Source organism: Protopterus annectens, chromosome 3.part1 (genome assembly GCF_019279795.1).
Source record: "Protopterus annectens isolate FY-2018-M chromosome 3.part1, PAN1.0, whole genome shotgun sequence".
In the NCBI taxonomy this organism is placed as follows: Eukaryota; Metazoa; Chordata; order Ceratodontiformes; family Protopteridae; genus Protopterus; species Protopterus annectens.
Genome location: NC_056732.1, coordinates 1,787,689,730 through 1,787,717,003, shown reverse-complemented (window position 1 = coordinate 1,787,717,003; position 27,274 = coordinate 1,787,689,730). Strand labels below are relative to the sequence as shown.

The 27,274-nt window shown below is 39.6% G+C and overlaps 1 protein-coding gene across 1 annotated transcript in view; it reads right to left on the bottom strand.

Annotated features, from left to right (window-relative positions):
* The window catches only part of LOC122798672 (nuclear factor 7, ovary-like), a 275,562-nt gene that overhangs the window by 85,110 nt on the left and 163,178 nt on the right, over positions 1-27,274 (bottom strand). Inside the window, exons 4-5 of the mRNA XM_044067765.1 lie at positions 25,983-26,005; positions 25,736-25,890 (exon numbers count right to left, since the gene is read on the bottom strand). Coding sequence (XP_043923700.1) covers positions 25,736-25,890; positions 25,983-26,005 — 178 coding nt within the window. The remainder of the gene's footprint in view (positions 1-25,735; positions 25,891-25,982; positions 26,006-27,274) is intronic.

The following is a 27,274-nucleotide window of genomic DNA, read 5'->3' as shown; positions in this document are numbered from 1 at the left end:
CACATACCCAGTGCTGAAATGTGAATGGAGCTGCTATTTCCTGTTTTATTTTTTTTGTTTAAAACCTGGTGCACTCCACGGACACCCGTTTAGGAAATGTAAACAACTTTTAGCAGAAACTGGCTCTCCTTGGACACGAACACACTTTGCTTTTCTTGGAATAACACACTACAGCCTTAGATACACCCCTGTCCTTAGCTGTGCTTAGCTAAGGGAAAACACCGGCCACAGAGCTCCAATAAGCTTACAGCATGCATGACACACCCCCTTATGAAGTCCTCTAGCTCTTAGGCTTATAGCATGGTATTACTGCACCTACATGGTTGGGTGCTGACTAGCACTGAGAGGAAATCTGTGGTTCAGTATCATTCCCCTCATTTGCATAGGACTGACCGCTAATGCATGGTTACAAATCCGACACTCAGCCTTTCCCCTTAGCAACCACAATTCCATGGTCTTGTTGTGTTATGCATGCCATTAACTTATTCTTCTTTTGGCTTTTCCTGGTTAGGGGTCGCCACAGCGGATCATCTCTCCGCTCATGATTGGCAGTGGAGTTTTACGGTGTTGAGTTGCCAGCCCAATGCCCAACCTTCCACAGAAGGCACACACATGCGCACACTCACACCTAGGGCCAATTTAGAGTGTCCAATTCATCTACTCTATGTCTTTGGGATTTGGGAGGAAACCGGAGTACCCGAAGGAAACCCACACGGCCACAGGGAGGACATACAGACTCCGCACAGAAGGCACCCCAGCTGAAAATCAAAGTGGAGAACCTCTTGCTGTGAGGCGGCAATGCTAACTGCTGCACCACCGTGGCCACCCTATGCATGCCATTGACTATTATGGCAAAATTTTGGTTTAAAAGCTTATTTCCAGCTTTTTTGTATTATTTTCGGGCCAGTCCCATTTGCGCACCACTGGCCTATGCTTAAATGGCCGAAATTGGCAAAAGAAAGTTATTTTTTATAATTTGTCAACTACTTTCATGCCTATGGCCATATATTTGGCCTTCGGCATGCCTAACCCTTATAATAAATGCATTTTTATGAGCTGTCATGCCTCCGTTTTGTAGTTTGCAGACATGTATTCAGCTACTGCTTGAATACATTTCTGCAGTCTACACTACTCCTGCACAGATGCCTGCCTGCTTCCTGGATCGCTAATTCACCTCATTTTCATGGTTTTCACCAGCAGATTAGGTAATTTGCATACAGGGGCTGTGTCTGTGAAGGAATAATGCAGGAGCGCGCGTGCACATCCCGGGACCTCATTCCTGGATTGCACATCAGCCTGCAGAAGCTCTTGCACTATTCTTCCATGCCCTGCAGAGCTTGCTGAATTCTGGGGTTTATAATCATGGTTTCAAATACAAATGTACCTATATGAAGCTAAATCTGATAGGTCTTTAGGTATTACAGCCATCACAGCTTTTGTTCAGGATGTTGCTGCTGCCCAACCTTAATACTAAACAGATGTAATCCAGAGGGCTTACGGGAAGTCTAGTATCCAATGTGACCCAGAGGGTGACAGGACTCTCAAAAAACAGAGTACAAAGAATTAGTCCAACTAAAATCACTTTAGATAGCAGATCTAGGAGAATCTCTCTCTCTCTGATACCCTCCCTGTGGGAGAAATAAAAACACCTTGTTGAAGTGTCCATTAGTTTATTCAGTTAGGCAGGTAGATGGATGCATTCCTGTTCTAATACATAACATTCAACAGGTCAGTTATTTAACAGCAGTTACAAAAAATGGTAGGAAGGTCCATGGGAGCTGATTGGAGGAAAATCCAGGAGATGAAAAACCAAGGAGCCAATCTCAAAGCTTATAGGATAGTCCCTTATTTGAATATTCATGAAAGGCCCATGACAGTTTACCAGCTCAGCAGCCTGTAGAACCTCCTTCACAGTTAAATTTTTTATTTTTATTTTTAAAAAAATGAAGAATGTCATAACTGTTTAATTCATGCTTAGAACCTTGTAATTTTAAATGAAAAATATATTGTAATTCTGCTTGTTTTATTTTTGCTTACTTTGTAGATGCCATGTTAAGAACCCTGTAGTTTGAAGTTCTACTTGAAGTTCTATTTGCATCTGCATGTATATTATTGTTCTATTTCTTCTTTCGAAAATTGTGCTTATCTTATATGTATCTTATATGCGGCACAGTGGTGCAGCTGTAGGCTGGTGTGCCTTCTGTATGGATTCTGCATGTCATCCCTGCGTTCATATGGGTTTCCTCCAGGTGCTCAAGTTTCCTCCCACGTTACAAAGACATGCATCTGGAATGTTTCTCCCCAGGCCTCCACTGAAAATTGGCTTTGTTCCAAGTCAGACTTTCTCGGTTAACAAATGCTAAATAAAAATAAAAATATCAGTGTAACGTTCTTGGAGCTTTTCTCCCTGGGTCTCTGCTGAAAACAGGCTTCTGGCCCAGTTGTACACTACCCAGTTAACAAATTAAATAAATAAACACATAATATATTACTTGTATTAAAATCTGTGGAGCGTTTCTTCCTAGGCCTCCGCTGAAAAAGACCTGTGTCCAGATGGAATTTCCCAATAAAAAATATATAAATAAATAAATAAATAAATAAATAAATAAAACTTTTTAACTTCTAACAAACAAAACATAATAGCTGTTTTTTAAGTCCTGTGATCACCCTGAAGTTTAGTGAGCCAAAGACCTATAGATGGTGGACTGGTTCCCACTATCTATGTCTGAAACAACTACCAAAATAGTCTGAAAAGAATAGCCTAAAAAATAGCCTAAAAAGGCTACTAGGGCTAAGCTAAACACCAAGCAATTTTCTGCTGTATCTTATTGCATCAAAAAATGCTTCACGTAGTTTCTCGTGCGACAATCTCCTTTTACTGGGTATAGTTCTTGAAGATAGTAAGGCAGATAAGCACTATTGTGCTGATTACACACATTCCAACTGAGTTTTTTTATAATCAAAATTATATAATGCATTTTTACATAAAATTACAGTACTTTCATTACGACTTTTGAGATTGGCTGAATTTCAAAATAACAACAAGCCATAAGTAGTTATGAAAGTCCAATAAACTGAAGGCATCCAGAGTCTGCCTGATTGGTTAGGGCTTTTCAAAAGGTGGGAAATGTAGTCTTCTATATGAATGGATTGTTGTACAAAAAACTAAGTAAAGCATTTTTTTGGTGCAATACAATACAGTGGAACAGTTGCCTGATGTTTAGTTTAGCCCAAATAGTCTTTTCAGTATTTTCTGGTAACAAACAAAACATGACAACACATTATGAGCTACAACTATAGAACTATATTTATACTTTCACATCACCTTCATCAGGTCCATCCAACAGAGTGATTTGCACTCTGATCAGTGAAAATGGCTGCTTTTACGAGGCTGTCACCAGACTTTATTATTCTGTTTTGTAACACATGTAAAATGAGAGGCTGTGTCTGCATCAGTGGGGCTCATATTCATTGGAGCCAAGTATGAAAGCTTTATTACAGAACGGTTCCAGTCTATCGCATGTAATATGAGAGGCTGTGTCTGCATCAGTGGGGCTCATATTCATTGGAGCCAAGTATGAAAGCTTTATTACAGAACTTTTCCAGTCTATCGCATGTAATATGAGAGGCTGTGTCTACATCAGTGGGGCTCATATTCAATGGAGCCAAGTATGAAAGCTTTATTACAGACATGTAATATGAGAGGCTGTGTCTGCATCAGTGGGGCTCATATTCATTGGAGCCAAGTATGAAAGCTTTATTACAGAACGTTTCCAGTCTATCGCATGTAATATGAGAGGCTGTGACACTTTTACGGGGCTCATTATCTCTTGATATGCAATATGACAAGTTATTATTCTCTTATATAACAAACAAGATTTAAAATGCATGCTTATAAGAAGCTCATGTACATTATTAATGTGACCAGCCCCCATTTTTCTTCCTCTTGATTAAGACAGACCTTTTTATATGCAGGGGAGGTAGTCACTTAAAGCTGCACTAGGTGATTCCCATGTTTGAAAAATACATGCATCCAGAGAAATAGCTTACAGTGGAAACAAGTCACAGTGGTCATTTTACAGAGATCATGGATGTGCAAAAGTAGGAAAAATGAAAGTAAACTTTGAGACCTCAGAACCTTTTGTGTAGACTTTCTGTGCCCATGGAATAAAAATCCACCAAGTGGTGAATTATGGAGTATACAAAATGTTTAATAAAAAAATAAGAACCTCAGGTCTTTTTTGAATATAGGCAAATTGTGCCTGTGGTGTAAAGAATATAGCAGTGTGGTGTGGTGCCCATTGTACTGCAGATTATAGATTTTTTTTAATGCAGACCCAGTGGCTACAGTATCTATACTTGGTTGATGTGGGGTAGCTGCAGTGAGAGGTGGAATGCTTTTGGTCCCAGAGCTTGGTTTTATGGTAAGTCTGGGGTCTTTACTGTCACACTTTTTTCTGAGTCTAGGAGGTACTGAGGGCTCTTCTGTTCAGATATTTTCTCTTTCCAGGTTTCAGGTGGTGAAGTCAGGGCTCTTCTGTTCAGATTCTTCCTGTCTCCAGGTTCCAGGTGGTGACGTCAGTGCAAAAGAGGGTCTGGTAGCTCTGTGCCTGGCTAGTTAAAAAATGGAAACTGGGAGGGATCAGGTGGAAGGACAGTTAACCAATCTCCCAAGAGAGGGGGTGGTGCCATGGAGCCAGAGTGGGGTCAGATGATGTAAGAGGCTGATGTGATCAGTATGAGTATGGGCTGTCAAGCAAACTGGGAAGCTAGTGTTTGCCCCCTTTTTTACTCCTAACACCAAAAGAATAGCCCAAATCCCCAATGAGTAGTATGAAATAGAAAACACATGTCAAATAACTGAAAGTTGTTTAAGTTTGTGCACATCATGAGGTAAAAAAAAAGACTTTCAAACCTATGCCAGTTACTTTTTAGATATGTGCACATCTTGAGACTGAATAAACTATTTGGAAACTTCAACAAGGTGTCTTTATTCCTCCCACAGGGAGGGTATCAGAGAGAGATTTGCCTAGATTTGTTAGCTAAAGGGATTATATCTGGACTATTCCTTTATATTGTGTACCTTTTAGAATACTCTGTCACATATCGTCTACTCAGAGGCGATCTCTGCTTAACATACAAGGCCATGTCAAACCCAGAGCAGTTGGACATGCTACACTTAAAGAAATCCCAATCCCTCAGAGCTACACGCTCCAGGGATCTAAACCTTGTCATCACAATAAACAAAACATGCTGGAGGGATAGGTTCCTGACCCAGAGACTCCCCAGACTCTGGAATAGGCCCATACATGTCAAGCAGAGTGCCTCTTTGGAGCTCTTCAAGAGGAACCTTGACGATTGGATGGGAGAAAGGAAATTCACCCCAGGGATCACGTCAGTCGCCCTGCTAGACAGGGGTCCAGGAAAGTAAATAATGTGGGAAGAAATAGCCAGGGAATTGTTATGGCTAGGCTTGTATAGGCCCTAGGGCTGATAGCCTAGTACCAACCTATGAACCTATGAACTTTTAAACGTTTCCAGATCTTTATCATTTCCTTCCCTCCTAAGCTTCTAAACTTCCACTGGAATACTCTCTCTTCCTGGAGACTTTCCTGTAGATTGATTATACATAATTGTGTTTATCTCATCTCCTCCTATCTTAACTGTTAATTTTTGAGCTTCATCTACCTCTAACCTTGTCATATTTAAGTATTCCATAAATATTTCCATTTGTGCATTTCCTTAATTTACCCATGTCTCTGCTTTATGCAGACTTAAATTTCCAAAATATCTGTAATACCTCTACAGGATCTTTGGTTATTTTTCTGTTCTCGGCTCCCCATAAGTTTGGGAACAATCTTTTCTAATGTCTGTTGTCTAAATCTTTCTAAACTCATGCACATTATCTAGTTACTCCCTTATTTTCTCTTTAGCACTCTGCAATTGCATCTCTTCTTGTTTTGTAATATTCCCCTTACTCTGCCATACTTTAACCTCTGTCAGCCCCTCTAAGTAATTCTTGTTACTTCTTAACTATATCTCTTTTTCTTTTATTTCTACCCTAATTTTAAACTTCACTTTCATTTTATCCCACTCACTAACTTTTACTTCTGAAGAAATTTCTAACTTCCATACTAAATCATGAATAATTTCCACTACTCACTCCTTAAATTCATCTCATTTTAACAGGAATGTGGAGAAGTGCCAGTGTGTACTTTTTACTTCATTACCCTGCATTTTTTATCTTGGTTATTATTGGCACATGATCTGAAATAGTTATTGGATGTGTATCAAAGTTCTCAACTGAGAACCCTGGAGAATATTAGGGTCCAACCTAACACTCTCATACTGGGTGACTTTAACTACCCCTCCATTAACTGGGAAAACTACTCATGTACCAATACACTTGCCCGTTTCCTGGAATTCATTAATTCCAATGCCCTGGACCTGCTTGTTCTTACCCCTACTAGAGGTAGCAACATCCTTGACCTGTCATTATTAACATGGGCGACCATTGCTCTATACCAATAGTCAACTCCTCCCTGGTTAGATCTGACCACAAACTAATCACCTTGAAAATCCACATCCCTCCCACTCCCACTCCCACAGCAAAGGTAATCACCATGAAAAACTTCTCCAAAGCTAATTTTGGGCTCCTAAAAATAGAGGTATCTAACTTAATGGCACCCATGCAAATGGAGAATAGTTGCATGACTGCCGAATCATACACTAATGCACTGTATGAGCATGTACACAAATGCATGGATCTCGCCATACCCAATAGAACCAAGACACTCTCCTCCGAAATAAGGAAGCCAATATGGTGGTCCCCTACCATAAACAAACTCTACAACAGAAGGAGAAAACTGATGCGGAATTAGGTGAAGCCCCACGAATGGAAAAAAACTCCCTTATCAGCCTCATCAAAAAGTTGAGATCCCTCATCAAATCCTCTAAAGCTAGCTATGAAAACAGAATTGCAGCAGATGGTAAAGACAACCGCAAGGCCTTCTATAGTTATGTAAAGAATCACCATGGCAATAGCCAGATTTGCTCTGAGCTACTGCACAATGATACCTCCTAAACTGAGCCAACAGATATTGCCAATATGCTGCCCAACAGATTCAGTTCCAACCTTACCCCCCCCAAAGGATCTATCACATTAAAAGTAGATTGCCATACACCCAGTATTACTGCTGCACAGGTTAAAACAGCACTGTCCAAAGCCAAGAATACAGCTGCTATGACACCTGACAATATCACTGGCTGTGTTCTACATGAACTACAGAGTGAACTGGCACCTCACCTTTGTGCCCTGTTCAATCACAGCCTCACCTCAGGCTTAGTCCCTACCAAATGGCACACTGCTACAATCATCCCTCTCCACAAAGGAGGAGTGACTACAGACCCTGGGAACTATTGCCTCATTAGCCTGACGAGTCTGATATGCAAAGCTAAGGAATGTATAATCTAATAAACAATGATATAGGGAATCTCCAAACTCTAGATCCCACACAGTTTGGTTTGTGAAGGGTAGCTCATGCCTGCTCAACTTGGTCAACTTCTTTCAGTCAGTCACCAGACCTGTGGATAAATGCAAGGTGGTTCATACAGCCTACCTTGATCTAGCCAAGGCCTTTGATACCATTCCCCACTCAGGAATCATAAAAAAACTCAGTAGGCTACGCATCAACCCCTATATCACTAGGTGGGTTGCAAACTGGTTCACAGATAGAACCCACAGTGTGAAAGTAGCTGACTCCAATTCAGACTGCCGGCCAGTCATGAGTGGAGTCCCACAGGGTTCAGTCCTGGGTCCTCACGTGTTTGGTATCTACTTCTGTGAAATCCGGCCAACATGAAGGGACTCTGGCTGACAAAGTTCACGGACAATTGCAAGTTGGGAGCTATTATTAACTCCCAAATTCATGTTGACATCCTACAGAAAGGCCTCATTGAGACCAATGACTAGTGTCTGAACCATGGCCTTAAGCTCAATACCAAAAAATGTGTCGTCATCCCCTTTGGGAAAAACCTGGTTTCAATGAATTACCACATCAACGGTAGTCCACTGAACACAGAAGGCTTTATAAGATATCTAGGAACTCAGGTTGACAGCAACCTCTCTTTTGACCACCACATTGCCACTGTGGTCAGAAAGACCTTCTATGTGGCGCATCTCATTATTAAGGGTTTTGCATCCAGGAAGAAAGAGGTCATTATCCCCCTCTACTCTTCCCTCATTAGGTCAGTCATTGAGTACAATGCCCCATTTGGCATGTACCTCACTAGACACAAAGAATACTAGGCCTTAAACACTTATCCTTTATGGACAGACTCAAAAAAACTCCAACTATTCTCTAAGTTATATTGCCTACTTAGAGGTGATCTTTGCTTGACTTACAAAGCTATGTCTGACCCAGCCCTGTTAGAAATGCTACATCTAAATAAATCCCAATCTCTCCACACCACATGCTCCAGAGACCTCAACCTTATTACCACAATCAACAGAATGTGCTGGAGGGACAGGTTCATAACCCAGAGGCTGCCCATGCTATAGAATAGACTTCCTATACATGTCAAACAGACACCTCACTGGCCCTCTTTAAGAGAAATCTTGATGAGTGGATGGGAAATAGAAAATTTACCCCAGGGATCACTCCAGTGGCTCTACTCGACAGATGGCCTATGGGCTAGGCTTGTAAAGGCTCCAGGACCTTTAGCCTAGTACACACCTATGAACCTATGAATATTCATGTTCCTGTGTAATGTAGTTTCTGTCTAGTCTAGCCCAGTTATTTTACCTTGAGGAATAATAATATGCAAATGGTGCCAGTATGTAGTACTGAATTCACATCTTCCATACCAAATATCTTCATAAATCTCTTCAGAAATCTACCCTCTTTTGTTATATTTTTCCTTCTACATCCCCCAGATACATCTTCATTGTTGTAAATCAAATTCTAGTCCCCACCTATATGTAATAGTCACTGCTGAAAGCTGATTATTTCTGCCTAAGTCTGTTTAAGCTCCATAAAATCATTTTTATAAGGAATATACATGCATGTCAGTGCAATCCTCATGCCTTGCCAGTAGCCCGTTACTACCACAAATCTGCTATTATTACCTTTTTCCCTCTTCTATCACTATTTGAGGTCCTCTCACAAGTAATATAATCACTTCTATTTTTCTTTGTCCCTGATATTCTGCAGAATACGCATCCTGAAATCCTTTCTTTATCAAATTCACATGGTCAGTTCTTTCCAAATGTATCTCCTGTAGCATTATTTCCACTTCACATTTCTTAATACAATTAGGTATTCTTTCCTTTTTGTCTAAACCTTCCTGACCATTCACATTCTAAGATAATATAAAAAGTGTCACCATTATGTAATCAGTCATTCCCCCCCTATTATATTACAGCTTCATTTAAATGTCTATTTCCAGCTTTTGTGATACGTGCAACTGCTGATGTTTGGCAGGTTGATTCATTATACAGTTTTAACTTATCAACATTGAAAAGCATGTTACATTTTACAAGACTATCTTTTAATGAAAACCCTTTAAAAAATACCCAGAACACAAAACTATGTTCATTTTCAAATAATGATGTTTAACCTTTAGCCTCCAAAGCTAAGGATAACTATAAGGCATTTTTCAGTTATGTCAGTCTTTAGGTGTAAATAGATGTACATAATTATTCTCTTTATTTTAAAAGGGATCTTGATGTATTTTCCTTTTTGGACATATACAATTGGTTACTAAGATGGATACTTATAGGCTTTCTGGTGAATAGTTACAACATGGTCAGTTACTTTTTACTGCATAGACTAATAACGTATGTTGTTATAAGATGTTAATATATTCTTTTTTTCTATTAATGTTATGTGATACTGACCCTTTTTCCTTTTGTATTACATCTATTTTCAAATATATTCCATATCTCATTGTATGTCTAAAAAGGTTTTTAATTTGGGTTTTCTTTTTTTTCTCTGTCATTTCTGTCTTCAAAAATTTAATAAAAATTATACTGGAAAAACAAAGTTATGGCAGTCTTAAGGGCAACACCCAACAGTGTGCAGAATTAGTTGCAGATGGCATTACCTAGCCTCAAATGTAATCACTGCTGACAAGTATACTGAAGATCAAGAACACACGAACACAGTTGACTAAAAAACAGAACACCTTTATCCAACACAAAGCTTTCGGGACAACTCCCTTTTTCAATGATTAACACAAGGTGCAGTTAGTTTCAGTTTTAAATACACCCACCACACATCACATGACCTGCAGCCAAGGTCATATGATTAGCTACATCAGCATTTAATACACACTTGCTAACATTTTTACTAAGTAAAATACAAAGTTCTAACATATATATACATACATATACATATACACATATTCTTATAAAAAAGATATGCTATATCTCAACACTCAAAATTCACCTACTCAACAACCATACCTTACTTTTTATACCTAAAATTATAAAATATATATAAAAATTAACAATTATTTATTCATTACCGTAAAATTTCTACAGCAATATTAAAAAACATGGCCTAGGCCCTGTTACCAAACAATAATCATTTCAAACTAATGTGCTGCAACCTTACTAAAATTGGTTTTATTGACACAGATGCATTTAATCCAGGTTCAGTGTCCGCTGACAGTCGTACTATCCACTCATATTCCTTCACTTCAAGTTGATTACATATATCACCCCCTCTTAGTGTTTTAGACAACATGTCTATAACTCTGAACTTGAACATGTGTCCATTACCACATTCTTTTATATGTTTATATAAAGCATTTGTTTCACATTGTCTCCTTATGTTGGACTTATGTTCAATTATACGATCCCTCAACCTTCTTGTTGTCATCCCCACATAAAAAGATGAACATGCTACACAAGTTGCTATATAAACAACGTAACAAGAAGCACATGTTGCTAACCCATTAAAGTTGTAACATTTATTAGTGACGGGGTGTTTAAATATATTATTATGTAATAAATTATCATCTTGAGCTGGCACTATATCGGTGCAACAACTACAATTGTAGCAACATATAGTGCCTCTAGTTCTTCCTTCAGATTGATAAGTGGAGGTATGTGAGAAATCCTTATAGCATAAAAGCGACTTCAATGATCTCTTGTTCCTATATGCAAATGAAGGTGTATTCCCTACTACTGCTTTTACATCATCTTGTGCTAAAAGTATTTTCCAATATTTATTTATAACCCTTCTAACTATGTGTGTTTTCATATTATATGACGTTATAAATCTTAATTTAACATCATCTCTCATATTTTCCAACTCATTACTAATATTACCACTATCGGGTGATAATATGGGTTTATAAGTTGTCAGCCTATTGTTCTTAACTAAATCTCTCATACTATCTACTAACTTCTGTGAGTACCCACTAGCTATAAAATCACCACATGTCTCGTCCATTTGATTTGAAAAGGATTCTTCGGTATTATTAAGTCTACTAATCCTTATCAATTGGGCCTTCACTATGCCTTTAAAGACGTGAGGAGCGTGCATACTTGACGCTTCCAAATAGCACCCAGATGAAACCTCTTTTTTATATACAGTGGTAATAAATTTGTTATCATTCACTTTTAAATTTATATCCAAAAAATTAACATTACTTTGCGAACATTCCATCTTGAAGTTCAAAAAAGATGTTGTATTATTTATATAGCTATTGAAATTTAACAAGTCCACATAGGTACCTTTCCATATAAGGAAGCAGTCATCCACAAACCTTTGATAAAATTGGATTCCATTATTTATAAAACCATCATCATTAAATAGATGTGTCCTTTCCCATTGGTATAGGACTATGTTAGCAAATGTGTTAGCTATGGGAGTACCCATAGCGACACCTGTTAACTGCACATAATGTTGGTCATTAAAGATAAATACATTATTCCGCAACACTACATCTAGTAACATACAAATATTATCAGAATGTCTAGATGTAAAACCTGAATACTGTGTAAGGAAATCACGTACTGACTCTACACCATAATCAATAGGAATCACCGTGAACAGTGAGGCTATGTCTAACACAGCCATATGCATGTCCCCATTTTCCCAGAGCACATCTTTCATGCCAATTTGCCATCTGTTTAATTTCATTAAAAAATCTGTTGTATCCTTAATAACAGTGGTACAAATAGACAACAAAGGTTGCAGTTGTTTTTGCAAGTACAAAGAAATAGGCTCCGTGACCCATCCTTTGCCTGAAACAATAGGTCTCATAGGTGGATTCTCCTTGTTCTTGTGCACCTTGGGAATCCCATATAATTGTGGTATTATGGGGCTGGTCACAGTAAAAAAATGGAATAAATCCAATGTAATATCACCTGCTAATTGAATGTCATATATACACATATTAACGTAAGATACATATTTCTTGACTTCTAAACTGGATATTAGTTTAAAGGCTGCCTCATCCCTAAGTAAAAGTAGGACAGATTCTACATACTTGGTTCTATCCATAATCACCACAGAGCCTCCTTTGTCTGCTTGTTTTATGATTATACTAGGTTCATTTTTTAATTCTTTAAGAGATACATGTTCTGTATATGTGAGATTAAAAACACTATTGCCCCTTAATTTTACATCGTATATATTTCTAAGTTCCAACTCACACAAGTCATGAAAGGCTATTAATATTGGTATACTATTTGGAATGAATGTGCTACGCCTTTTACAGCCCCCCTTTCATTCACTACTTCATTACCAAAAATAAGTTTTAAGGATACATTCCTCACAAACATTTTTAAATCTGTTAATACATTTACAATGTCCTCAGAACTTGTAGGAATAAATCCCATACCTCTACGAAGTACTGAGCAATGTCCAGTTCCAATATTAAAGGATGATAAATTCAGGATACCTGCCTTCATTTTCTGGCTATTTTCATTTGTTTTGGTGAAGTAGAAAGTTTTCGTTTATTATCCAGTGTTGCCACTTCTTTCACTGTTAACCTGCCCCTCGAAACGGATCTAGATACTGTCCGCTGCTCGACGACTCTTTCCGGTTGTTGTAGCTGGAATGGTTTGTTGAAAAAATTATGTATAGGTTGTACGATTCTTTTAGCCGTTATTGGCAACTCATCCGTTGCTTTTAATGTTAACGAAGATCCACCTGGTAAACGCACGCCTTCTGCTTCACCACTAGCACCATAAGGTGCTTCAGCTAGTATCGTCGTCTTCACGCTACCCACATGATGCTGTGACGATAGTGGGGGCGTGTTAACATGCTCCGTTGGTACACTTGCGGTCTCAAAGACATCCAGCGTATCTACCTAGCCTCAGCCAGAAAATATAGCAAATCAGCTAGCCAATAAATTCAGCTCAAATTTCATCTCCCCATCACCTCTAGCTAACTCCAAGAAATACCCTCCACCATTCCTCTACCAGTTATCACCATGAAACAGGTCACCACTGCACTCCCTAATGCTAAAACATGGCTCTGATGGGTCCCAACAATATCCAGGATAACCCTTAAATAGCTTGAAACAGGACCTATCAAGTGCACTAGGATCTCTGTTTAACCATAGCCTCCAGACTGGCTTTGTCCCTGTAGAGTGGAGGATAGCAACAGTCATCCTTCTGCACAAAGATGGACCATCAGCAGACCTCAGCAATTACAGACCTATTGGTTTCACTAGTCTAACAACATAAGGAGCTTCCAAGCACTGGAACTAACCGGTTCAGCTTTCTCAAGGCAGGTCTTGCCTATTGAATTGGGTGGACTTCTCTGAGTAAGTCACTAGCGCCATGGATGAAGGTAAAATGGTGTATGCTGCCTACCTTGACTTGGCTATGACATTTGACACAATTTGCCACTTAGGTATTACAGATAAACTCACAAAACTGGGCATGTGTCCCTCCATCACCAGATGGATAGCCAAATGGCTCATAGACAGGACACGTTGTTAGAGTGCATGACTCCAGATCCAGCAAGAGGCCATTTACTAGTGCTGTGCCAAAGGGCTCACTGTTGAGACCTCTCTTGTTTGGAATTTGGTTCTTTGAAGTCAAGGCTAATGTAGAAGATTTTTGGCTGACTAAGTCTGCTGACACCTGCACATTGCAGGCAATCACTGACTCCAACAATGATGTAGATATCCTTCAGAAGAAATTGACTCATACAAATGATTGGAGCCAGAGCCATGACCTAAAACTAAATGCAAAAAACAAAACAACAACAAATAAACAAAAGAAAATAATAATAATCATACCCTTTTTAAAGTCAAATACCCCTGCAAATTACAACATTAATTGTATACCCCCTAGAGTGGACTCAGAGGTGAGAGAGCTATGTACACAGATAGATATTAGTCTGCACTTAGACCAACATGTGTCCACAGTGCTGATAAAGTCCTTCTATGTGGCATAGCTTATAAGTAAGGGCATAGCATCCATATTCATGGAAGTTATAATCCCAATGTACTCGGCCCCCTAATCAAACCAATAATTGTGTACAATACACCTTTTTACATGTACCTTACCAGGCATTTGCAATAGCTGGAGCAGCCTCAGAGATAAAAAAAAAAATTATAGGGTGTAAATAACATGGCCTTTGCAGATTGACTAAATGACATAAAGCCCTACCCCTTTACTCTGTCTCCTATGACTGTTAAGGAGTTATCTATGCCTAACCTACAAGGCACTCACAAATCCAGCCATGATGGGATTGTTGCACATTCACAAGACAAACTGCATGACGGTCACCTGATCTAGGGATCTGTGACATGAACAAAACATACCGGAGAGTCAGATGTGTCTCAGAAATTCCTCCTTCTCTGGAACAGGCTTCCTATTCATAGGTTCATAGGTTGGTACTAGGCTATCAGCCCTAGGGCCTATACAAGCCTAGCCATAACAATTCCCTGGCTATTTCTTCCCACATTATTTACTTTCCTGGACCCCTGTCTAGCAGGGTGACTGATGTGATCCCTGGGGTGAATTTCCTTTCTCCCATCCAATCATCAAGGTTCCTCTTGAAGAGGTCCAAAGAGGCACTCTGCTTGACATGTATGGGTAATCTGTTCCAGCGTCTGGGGAGTCTCTGGGTCAGGAACCTATCCCTCCAGCATGTTTTGTTTATTGTGATGACAAGGTTTAGATCCTTGGAGCATGTAGCTCTGAGGGATTGGGATTTCTTTAAGTGTAGCATGTCCAATAGCTCTGGGTTTGACATGGCCTTGTATGTTAAGCAGAGATCGCCTCTGAGTAGACGATATGCGACAGAGTATAGCTGGAGTTTTTTAAGGCGGTCAGCGTAGGGCATCTGCTTTAGGCCTGTGATTCTTTTAGTGAGGTATTTCTGAGGCCTTTCCAGTTGTTGCAGATGTCTTGAGAGGTACATACCAAATGGGGCGTTGTATTCTATAATGGGTCTAATGAGGGATGAGTACAGTGGGACAATGACCTCCTTTTTCCTGGATGAAAAGCCCTTCGTGATGAGGTGTGCCACATAGAAGGATTTCCTGACTGTTGTGGCAATGTGGTTATCAAAGGTGAGACCACTGTCCACCTGTGTCCCTAAGTCTCTTATCACACTTTCTGTGTTTAGTGTACTGCCACCTATATGGTAATTCATGGATACATGTTTTTTCCCAAAGGGAAATGTAAAGCAGACCCCTTCCCTGACCCACTTCAAATGCAGTTTGGATCAATGGATGAGGAATCATAAATTCACTCCTGGGGTGATGCACATGTCCCTTATGGACAGAGGCATTTTGTAAAATACTCAAAGACATAGGGAACATCATTTCCTATTTCTATCCCTTTCAACCTTCTGGCATAAATACGCATGTTTGCACTTGTCTGAGCTTGTTTTAGAACAGCAGATCCTGTTTGGCATCAGACTACCACAGCACCAGAAACAAGAAAGAGAAACTTTTTGTGCTAACTGCACATACCTTTTTTCTTAAATTGTTATTTTTTTTTGCTAATTTTGGTTGTTTTTATTATCTGCACTTCTCAGTAAGTTTTAAAAAGTAGACTAGCTAATTTCACTGTATTTCTGCCTGTAAGTCACTTTCCAGTTGTGCACTTGCCTTTGATTTATTTTAAAAAGTTTAAAATTTCTAAGTTCTAATTTTCCAAAGTTATAATTGAGTTTACTGTTTTGGGCTATACACTCATTAGCCTTTTCTGTGCTTATTTACTGTATAACTGCATTGTTTAGCCTGATTTAACCAAAAAGAAAATCTATCTTGTTTGCTCTTTTCCCACCTTTCCTAACTAGAATAGTCCAGTTAGCAGGCTTTGCTGGTTTCAGGACTTTAGTTTCAGTGCTCAGAGCTATCCAGACCTTGCTGTGGTAGAGGGAAGTCCAACTGCTTACCAGTGGGAGCAGGAACATTGCACTGCCTGTCTAACACTAGAAGAGTGGTTTCAGCTCTGAAATTGTGATTTTATTGGCCATTTTGGGCTGATTTCTATCGCTTTCAACTTTCTGGCATAAGTACTATGGTTAAACTATTCCCAGTGCCAGAAAGTCTGCTCTTCAAATTCTCCATTAGAACTAGCTAATTTATTAGCAGTAGCACTAAAATCTGTATCCCTGAGACTAGCACTTGCTCTAAAACTCACTAAAAAGTACTAGGATAATTTGTTACAAGCACTCATCTCTCCTTGGTAATAATGAAAAAATAGTCATAGACATTTGTCAACCTACAATTGCAAGTACCTTGCCAAAATGTAAGGGAAAATAACTCTTGTACTATACAAGGAAGCACCTAACCAGGCAAGTCCAAGGGACAGCTTCCGGTGATTTCTCCTGTCCACCTGGTGAATCTGGGCATACTGGGGCAATGCAGCAATTGCCTCATGTACACAGACAACCCTCTCCTTCTACAACCCAACACTACAACCTGTGAGGGATGCACTTACATAGCCAAACTGGAAGCAAAGCTCTCTCCAGCCAAGATTGTACTAGACACTCAAGAGGAGTAGGTTACCACCTGCACTACACCTCAAGCAACACATAGCCCTTCAAAACCCATATCATCAACACCCACACATAGCAACACTAAGCCCACATAGGTGGAGGCCCTTAACTTTAACCTGCCCAGGTAACAAGGACCTCTGAAGCTGAAATGCAAACGAACACCAGTCACAACCAAAGTGACACATAGCTCACAACACCAGTGTGCCACCCAAAACAGCCCCTAAGGCAAGACAACATATCCAACACTTTAGTCATAGGCGACTCAATAGTCAGGCACACTGATGTCCCACTCACAAGGCTGAACAAGGAGAAAATTACAGTCAGCTGCCTGTCAGGTGCCAGGATCTGCCACATAACGCATGCAGTCAAGTCACTCCGCAACAAGTACAAATACGACTCTGTTATTGTCCATGTTGTAGTGAATCACTTATGATGTACCTCCTTGGACTAGATGAAAAGAGACATGGAAGAGCTCTTGGATCATGTAACCCAGGCAGGTATGACCCTAGCCCTGAGTAGCATCCTGACTTCACCCAGAATGATACCACAGTATATGGACAAAATGATTGACTTCAACAATTGGTTAAGCTTCTGGTGTCATTCAAAGGGGATCCAGTATCTGTCTGCCTGGGCTGACATGCTCGACAAACCATGATGCTTCGCAAGAGATGGTCTGCATCTGTTGCCCCTGGTATGCAGGTTACTGGCTAAGGCTCTTACCACCTCTATAGTGTCTTTTTTAGGCATGTTTCAAAGGACAGAATCACCACCATAACAGATACAAGCATACAAAATCTGAAGGTAATGCTACTCAATGCTAGAAGTCTAAACCTCAAAATGCACTCTCTTGAAGCACTCCTAAAAATGGAGAACATCAATATCTGTGCAGTAACTGAGACCTGTTACAAGGCTTCAGAGAGCTCCTGCAATACCAGGCTACAACTCTTAACACACTTTTTGGCCACCAAACAAGGACTGAAACACTAAAGGTGGAGGAGTGTCCATATTCACCAAGGATATTCTCACCTCCAGGCTAGTTGACCAACACAATGCTTCTGAAATTCTCCAAGTGCAACTAACACTAGGTAAGAGTGCAATCAAAATTGTAGCTTGCTGCAGATCCTCCACCATGCTCCAAGATTCTCACTACACCTTTCTAAATATCCTGGAAAATATTAAAATACAACCAAAGACCCTAATACTTGGTGATTTCAACTACCCTGTCATTAACTGGGAAATCTACTTGGGTACCAACACCTTTGCCCAACAGTTCTTGGAATTCATAAATTCCAATGCCGTGGATCAACTAATCCATATTCCCACCAGGGACTCCAATATCCTAGACCTGGTCATTACCAACATGGGAGATTGATGCTCCACACCAGTGGTCACCCCCTCATTGGTCAGGTCTGACCACAAGCTAATCACCCATGACATCCACATCACACCCCCACCCCTCAGTAAGGGCACCTCCGTAAAAAACTTCTCCAATGCCAACTACATGCTACTCAAGTCAGAAGTGACAAACTTCATGACACCCATGCAGATGGGAATGAAAGTTTGACTGCTGAATCCTACACTAAGGCACTGTATGAGCATATCCTCTCGTGCATGAATCGTGCCATCCCAAACAGAACCAAGACACTCCTCCAAAAAAAAAGAAGCCAATCTGGTGGTCCCCTGCCATAAACAAACTTTACAACAGAAAGAAGAAACTGTTGCAGAAAAGAGGAAAATCTCAGGTTGCAAAAAACTCCCTCATAAAATCCTCCAAAGCTAGTTATGAAAATAAAATTGCCAAAGATTCTAAAGACAACCACAAGGCATTCTATAGTTATGTCAATGCTCAGATCTGCTCGGGGCTACAACAGAACAGCATTAAATATACTGATCCCAATAATATTGTCAATATCCCAGCAGATCGATTCAGTGCCAACTTCACCCCCCTCTCACCCCCTAAAGGGCCCATCTCAATACCAAAAGATTGCCAAGTTCTGGTAATCATGGCCACACAGGTAAAAACTGCATTCTCCAAAGCTAACAATACAGCATCCATGGGACCAGACGACAATCTGGGCTGTGTACTACATAAACTACAAAGTGAACTGGCACCTCACCTAAGTGTCATGTTTAATCATAGCCTAACCTCAGGCTTTGTGCCCACTGAGTGGTGTACAGCTACAGTTATCCCACTCCACAAGGGGGGTCCACCTTGGATCCTGAGAACTACCATCCCATCAGCCTGATGAGCTTGATCTGCAAGGCTATGGAATGCATTATCATGGAACATATAAACAAAGACAATGGCAACCTTCAAACCCCACCCAGTTTGGGTTCGTGAAGGGCTAATCTTGTCTCCTGAACCTGACTGACTTCTTTAAATCAGTCTCCAGAGCTGTGGACGAGGGTAAGGCAGTCCACACTGCCTATCTGGACCTTGCCAAGGCCTTTGACACCATCCCTCATTCTGGAATCACAGATAAACTTACTAAGCTGGGCATTAATCCCTACGTCACTCGATGAGTTGCCAACTGGCTTACTAAGAGAAACCACACTGTAAAAATAGTCGACTCCAAATCCAGCTCAAGGCAAGTGACAAGTGGAGTACCTCAGGGTTCAGTCCTGGGGCCGCTCTTGTTTGTAATCTACTTCTCTGAAGTATAGGCCAAGACTAAGGGACTCTGGCTAACAAATTTGCAGATGACTGCAAACTGGGAGCCATTACTGAATCCCCAAATGATGTGGATATTCTACAAAAGGGCCTTAAAGAAACAGATGCTTGGTGCCAGAGACATGGGCTCAAGCTCAATGCCATAAAATGTATAGTTATCCCCTTTAGGAAAAAGCATGCACCCATGAATTACCACATAGGTTGCATTACACAAAACACTGAAAGTGTGATGAGAGACTTAGGGACACAGGTGAACAGTGGTCTCACCTTCGATAACCACATTGCCACAACAGTCAGGAAATCCTTCTATGTGGCACACCTCATTACTAAGGGCTTTTCATCGAGAAAAAAGGAGGTCATTGTCCCACTGTAGTCATCCCTCCTTAGACTCATTATAGAGTACAATGCTTCATTTGGTATGTACCTCACAAGACATCTGAAACAGCTGGAAAGGTCGCAAAAATACCTCACTAAAAGATTCACATGCCTAAAGCAGATGCCCTATGCTGACTGTCTAAAAAAACTCCAGCTATACTCTGTCACATATCGTCTACTCACAGGCGATCTCTGCTTAACATACAAGGCCATGTCAAACCCTGAGCTGTTGGACATGCTCCACTTAAAGAAATCCCAATCCCCCAGAGCCACATGCTCCAGGGATCTAAACCTTGTCATTACAATGAACAAAACATGCTGGAGGGATGGGTTCCTGACCCACAGACTCCCCAGACTCTGGAATAGACTGCCCATACATGTCAAGCAGAGTACCTTTTTGGCCCTCTTCAAAAGGAACCTTGACGATTGGATTGGGAGATAGGAAATTCACCCCGGTGATCACGTCAGTCATCCTGCTAGACAGGGGTCCAGGGAAGTAAATATTGTGGAAAGTAATATCCAGGGGGTTGTTATGGCTAGGCTTGTATAGGCCCTAGTACCAACCTATGAACCTAGAACTATGAACAAACCTAAGCCATCCTCTAGCCCTTGGGGATCGAACACTGGGCAAAATTTGGATAATAATGGCTACGCTTGTAAGGGGTCTTAAGTCATTAGTCTAGTAATCTGTTGTGAACATATAAATATATGAAACTCCCTAATAGAAACAACTGTCCCATACAACTACAAACAGATGCCTTAATTAACATACAGTTGAGGATTTCCATGCTAAGGCACATTATTGCCTGTGCTTCTACTTACACTAATTGGTGTCTTTCTTCTTTTATCTTTATTCTCTTCCCAGATGCGGAAAACAACTTGCATGCTTCCAATCAACATGCATTTTTAGCCTTGAAGTAACAGTGTTTTGTCTCTTTTTATTGCATTATAATCAGCTTGTCTCCAGGAAAACATAAGAGAAAAAAATGTGGTCCTATGGTGTAGGCTTCTAATGACAAGATGAAACATTTTTGCTAAAGGAAAACTTTTCATTCATTATATTCAGTGTTCTCCTATTTACTTGTTTCCACTTATATTGTTTTATTAGATTAAGCTAAGTGTCTTAATCCAGCCATTCACCTATGCAAAAGTAAGAGAAAATATATCAGATCTACATAAGTAATTACCTGTACAGTTTTACACCACACCCCAATAACAACACAAGATTACAGCCTATTAACTTAAACATGCATTTGTCTAGCCTTTTTTCTCTTTTTGCATTGTAATGCATACATTTCTTAGTATTAAAAAAGCAGAAAGAAAAAAGGCATGTGTTTAGTATCTTTATAACATACAAGATCAATTAAAAATGATTTTTTATAAAACATGCAATTTAATCATGAAACGTTTCATAGAAATACTGTTAAGAACAGAAATTGTGTTATTTACAGTAACCTTTTTCTTTCCTTCTCCCCTGTCCTCAATGTACTTCCAAACATTAATGATATGAAGTGAGGCAAATGTCTTTCGGTTCAACAAAAGTTAAAGAGAGTCAAAAAACGTTCAAGCTTTCCCCTTTTTCTTATTCAGCAGTATTTCGTAAATGTGATGGATGCTTTGCATCCTCACAATCATTCACTAATGTCTGTGCTGCTAGTCTTCTTCCTGTTCGTTTCCATCTCCCCAGTACAGACGCTGGTTCAATTCCAAGGTACGTCTGATTCTTAGAGTTAACTACTTTGATTTTCTATGTCTCGCAAGCATTTTCCTTCAGAGCAATGGAAAAGGTTTTCCTGGCAATGTGTCTCCACGTGTGTTATTATCACAAGAATGGTAAGCTTGGACTATAAAGTGGTCACTTTCATAGTCAGCATCTCCCCTGACCCCCCTCTAGCTAGGGTCAACCAAAAAAACTTATCAAAAGCTGATTACAACCTGCTGAGGGATGGTATAAACAGCTTTGCAGCCCCCTCCCCCATGATGGAAATGGCACCAATGTCCAAATCTACACCAAAATACTATATGAGCACTTACATAGATGCATGGAATCAGGAATACCTGACAGGATAAAATCATCCTCCGCAAGGAAGAGTAAACCTGTCTGGTAGACATTTGCAATACATAAACTATATAACAAAAGGAAAAGAAATTGCTGTCCAGGACCTAAAAGGAGCAGGTGCCCAATTGGAAGCAGTCTCTCCTTAGCCTGATTAAGCAGATAAGAGCACTAGTGAAATCCTCTAAAGCCAACTTTGAGTCCAAATTGGCCACATTTACTAGAGACAATTATAAAGCCTTCTTCACATATGAAAACTCACTTTCGGAACCCCGAACTGAACTTTAAAACAACCAAAAAGTTAGCGACTGTAAAGAAAATAGAAAGAAGCTGCGAAGCCAGATAAATTTTTAGCGCTTTCTTTCACTTTATTGTCAACGTGAACTTCCTCAGAAAACCAGGATGCCTCCCAACATCCTGGTTTTATAGACAAAAACAGGAAATGATGTATAACCCGAATGACAATGTTGAACATTTTTTAAACAATTTTTTATACATGTAATATGAAGTTTTTTTAAAAAATATGTAATCTAATGTAACATTTCTAAAATGATCTTAGCATTTGATTGAAAATCAATCTATGCTAACCAAATGTCGAAACATTTAAAATGAACAATTGTGAACCAGTGTCCATTACTAAAAAATATATAACTCTGTTGACTGAAATAAAATGAATTACAGCTCAACCTATTAATACATCGTACATGTTTGAACCATAGTTGGTTGATGTCAATGTGAAAGGTGTTACTAACAATCAAAATGGTGACGGAAGGTGACCCCATGGAACATTTCCACTGATGTCTTCTGTAAAAATGGACAGGAATCACCCAATGTCTCCCACAATGAATCGAACACTCCCACTTATGTTCAAATTCAAACATCTTTTTATCATCTATAACCAATAAAATAGACGAAATGAAAAAATGTAAAAAATGTATAAACCTGCTGCAAGTGACACAACTATTCAGATTTATAAACATTCACTTAATGATAACTCCTATAACAGAATTATCACTTTCAATAATATTTCAAAAATGTTCAACATTGTCATTCGGGTTATACATCATTTCCTGTTTTTGTCTATAAAACCAGGATGTTGGGAGGCATCCTGGTTTTCTGAGGAAGTTCACGTTGACAATAAAGTGAAAGAAAGCGCTAAAAATTTATCTGGCTTCGCACCTTCTTCACATATGTCAACATTCTCAAAGGAACCACCCAGATCTGTTCAGAACTGGTGGTCAAGGACACCACATGCACAAATACTTTAGATACAGTCAATCGATTGGCTGACAGATTCAGTAAAAAGTTCACTGCTCTGTCCCCCATTAGTAAATCAAGACATCCCCAATACCTGTCCCCTCCCCTTATCTCTAGGGAACAGGTCATCACTGCCCTCTCAAATGTAAAAAATACAGCCTCCATGGGAATGGATAAATCCCAGGCTGCATCCTACATTAACTCAGGCATGAACTTGCAGCACCATTAGGGGACCATATTCAAACAAAGCCTGAGTATCGGCTATGTCCCAGCTGAGTTGAGGACAGCCACTGTCATCTCTATGCACAAAGGTGGACCTTCCATTGATCCAGGAACTTATAGACCAATCAACCTAACTATCCTGATCTGCAAGACTATAGAATGGATTATCATGGACCTCATTAACAAGGACATTGGTAACCTCCCATCACTCGACCCCACACAGTTTGGCTTTGTCAATGGGGAAGTCATGTCTGTTAAGTCTGGTAAACTTCTTTGAGACAGTCATCAAAGCCATGGCTGAGGGGAAGATGGTGTGCACTGCCTACCTTGACCTGGCCAAGGCCTTCAACACTATTCCCCACTCGGGCATAGCAGGTAAACTCTCTCAACTAGGTATCAATCCATATGTTATCAGATGGGTAGCAAACTGGCTCACTGATAAAACCCACCTAATCAAAATAGGGGAAGCCACCTCAAGCAGTAGACCAGTAATGAGTGGCATACCCTAGGGATCAGTCTTGGCACCTCTGTTATTCAGGATATTCTTCTCTGAGGTGCAGGCCAAAACCGGTGGGCTACGGCTGACCAAGTTCACAGATGACTGCAAGCTGGGTGTGGTCATCAATTCCCCAAGTGATGTGGATATCCTGTAAGAGGGTCTCACTCAGACAAATGACTGGTGCCAGAAACATGGCCTCAAGCTGAATGTCAAAAAATGCATCATCATCCCCTTTGGGGAGAGTGATGTCCCCACATATTATCACATTAATAACAATGTCCTAAGCACACAATCCGTCATGAGGGATTCAGGCACCCAGGTTGATAGTGACGTGAATTTTGACCACCATGTTGCTTCCATTGTATGGAAAGCTTTCTATATGGTGCACCTCATAAGTAAGGGTATGTCATCCAGGGACAAGGGGGTCATAACATCCCTGTATTCTTCCCTTATAAGGCCAATTATTGAGTACAATGCCCCCTTTGGCATGTAACTCGCAAAACACATGCAGTAGTTGGAGAAACCACAGAGGTTTCCCACCAGAATAATCCAGGGCTTCAACATCTGCCCTACACAGATAGGCTAAAAGCCCTGTCCCTCAACTCAGTTTCATACAGACTCGTCAGAGGTGACCTCTGTCTGGCATACAAAGCAATCTCAGACCCTGCCTTGATGGGACTGCTGCATATCTGCAAGTCAAGCTCTACTCGAGTAACTTGTATGCGTGACCTCAACATGGTCTGTGACATCAATACGACTTGTTGGCAGGACAGATTTGTGTCCCAGAGACTCCCCCATCTGTGGAATAGACTCCCTCTCTATATCAAGCAGAGTACCTCACTATCCATTTTCAAACGCCACCTGGATAACTGGATGGGAAACAGAAAATACACCCCTGGGATTCCACCTGTGTACCTGCTGGACAGGGGCTTTGGGTGCTGACTTGTCCAAACATGGGCTAAACTCTTGGCTAGGATTATAAGGGCCTCAGAGCCAATAGTCTAGTAACTTCCTATGATCCTATGGTAAGCAGACTCACCTTCTGCTTGATGGCTCACATTTTGTTGGACAAACTTTTATATTTCCGCCTTAGCCTGTTCTACACAGACATGCTAAAATGGGTCCATTTATCCAGTTAGACTTTCCTGGTAAAGAAACACTAATAGATAAAATGGAATAGTAAAAAATTATATGTAGGTGTTAATATCTTCACCTTTAGGGATAAGGCCCTCCTTGCTATACACACAGACAGACACATTAAATTATCTGTAGATGACAGTGATTTGAGATATGACAGGGTTACAAGCTACTGTTTTAGAAAAAAATTGAATGTTCAAAATATATTATTGATGATATCAAATACATGCTTTTGTATAAAGAATCTTTGTACATTTTAAAATTCAATACTTTGTTTCCATGTGGGTTTAACCAAGAATGTAATTGGACATTTTTTATTCCTTGATTGCGTTTTTACTGTCTAATTGTTTAATTAAGTGCAATTTAGAAAGGGGTGTGTTTATTAAGATGTGTATTTATAGGCAGGGGTATGAGAGAATTAATTTACTCCTTGAAGGCAGTATTGCCGAGACATCAGTGTGATTTCAATAAACGCTGTGGTTGTTCTTTTTCTTTATCGTACATGTTGGTAGCTGAAGTGATTTGTTTCTTACCTGGGTTGATGACAGACCTCATTTCTTTCCAAATTCTATATTGCAGGGGGGCTTTGTATACCGCAAAACATAGGCTGCCAGAAACCAGTTCAGCATTAAATACACCTTTCCTCGTTTTGTTTTGTTTTTCTTCTTCTTCTAGTCTTTTCATGATGCTGAGTAAAAGAATGGAAACATTGTAACTTACTTCACTTACAATGGGCAGGGTTTGAAACAAAAACAGAAAGAGATCATTGTAGCTACATACCTTTTTATTTCATCTGTGATGCCCTGTGTGGAAGAGACCAAAGGTTTTATAATGTTATTGTACATCTGTATGGGGACTGGATTGCATATACATCAATATGAAGAGAAACAAATACTTTATTTTACTGTCAAATTTAATGAAGGACAGAGAAAGGGAAAAACTGCTGGGATTACATCTAATTATCTGTAATAAACTCACTAGCATTTAACTCCATAAGAATGCTTGTATAGCTTCCTTTATCAATATCTGCATTTGCTTGTGACAGAATATCAAAAGTTTCTTATTGAGGCATTAAAAATGAATCCTAAATAATGAATGTGTAACTTTATACTTTATTAATTGAATATCATACATTTTTGCTACTAATTTCATATATTTTATTATTTTTCCCTCTTTTGTTCAGGTCCGTTGTACATAGTGTATATAAAGATTTATAATACATGTTTATTGATGATTGTATTGTTAAACATTATATTATTTGGAAAATAAAAAAAATTATTTAAAGAAAAAAAAAGAACATCAAAAGAAGTTAGCATTTATATAGAGTCTGTTTTACATACCAACCTTCACACTTCCTCCTTTGCCTGCTTGCTTTGATAGTCCGTTGCATTGTAAACTACATTTCAAATACAAGAAAGTATCATGAGCAAGTGTGCCTTACTAAATAAAATACTCATTAATACTGCAGTAATTATATGAAGTATTTGTTAGGGAGTTGCTAAGACCAAAATAATCTAAAACATGGCAGCTTAAATTCAGTTCAGTGCAATTCAACTGGGGATGTGAAATCCCTGGAAAGGAGAAGACAGCAAGGGATAAATAGCAGCAGTGAAAGATAGGGTGGACAAGAGGTAGTCATACGAGATGGCTTACAGGTACACTAACAGGGTGAAATATCACCACAGAATAACGATTCATACTGGGATGTAGAGGAAGAAGCAATCATAAGTAGGAAAAGGAACTCTGTCTGTTATTACGCTAAACTTATCCAGTAATACAAAACCACTATAATCCATTACCAACAGTAACTGCCATTTTATAACCCTCTCAATTGCAGAAGTCATCACTACCCTCTTCTAAAAGCAGACTAGCTTTCTGTAACAACATGAGCTACTTTTCTCTTGCCTACCTTTCTATTAAAACTATTCATTCAGAATAAAATGCTGACCACTTCCTTTTAAAATTGCAGTCAATACCTCTATCTACCCCCCTCCCACACACAGAAACACCAGTGAGATAGTATCTCACTCCTTAAACCATTGTGATGCTTACTGGAGTTTTCAAGGATCATC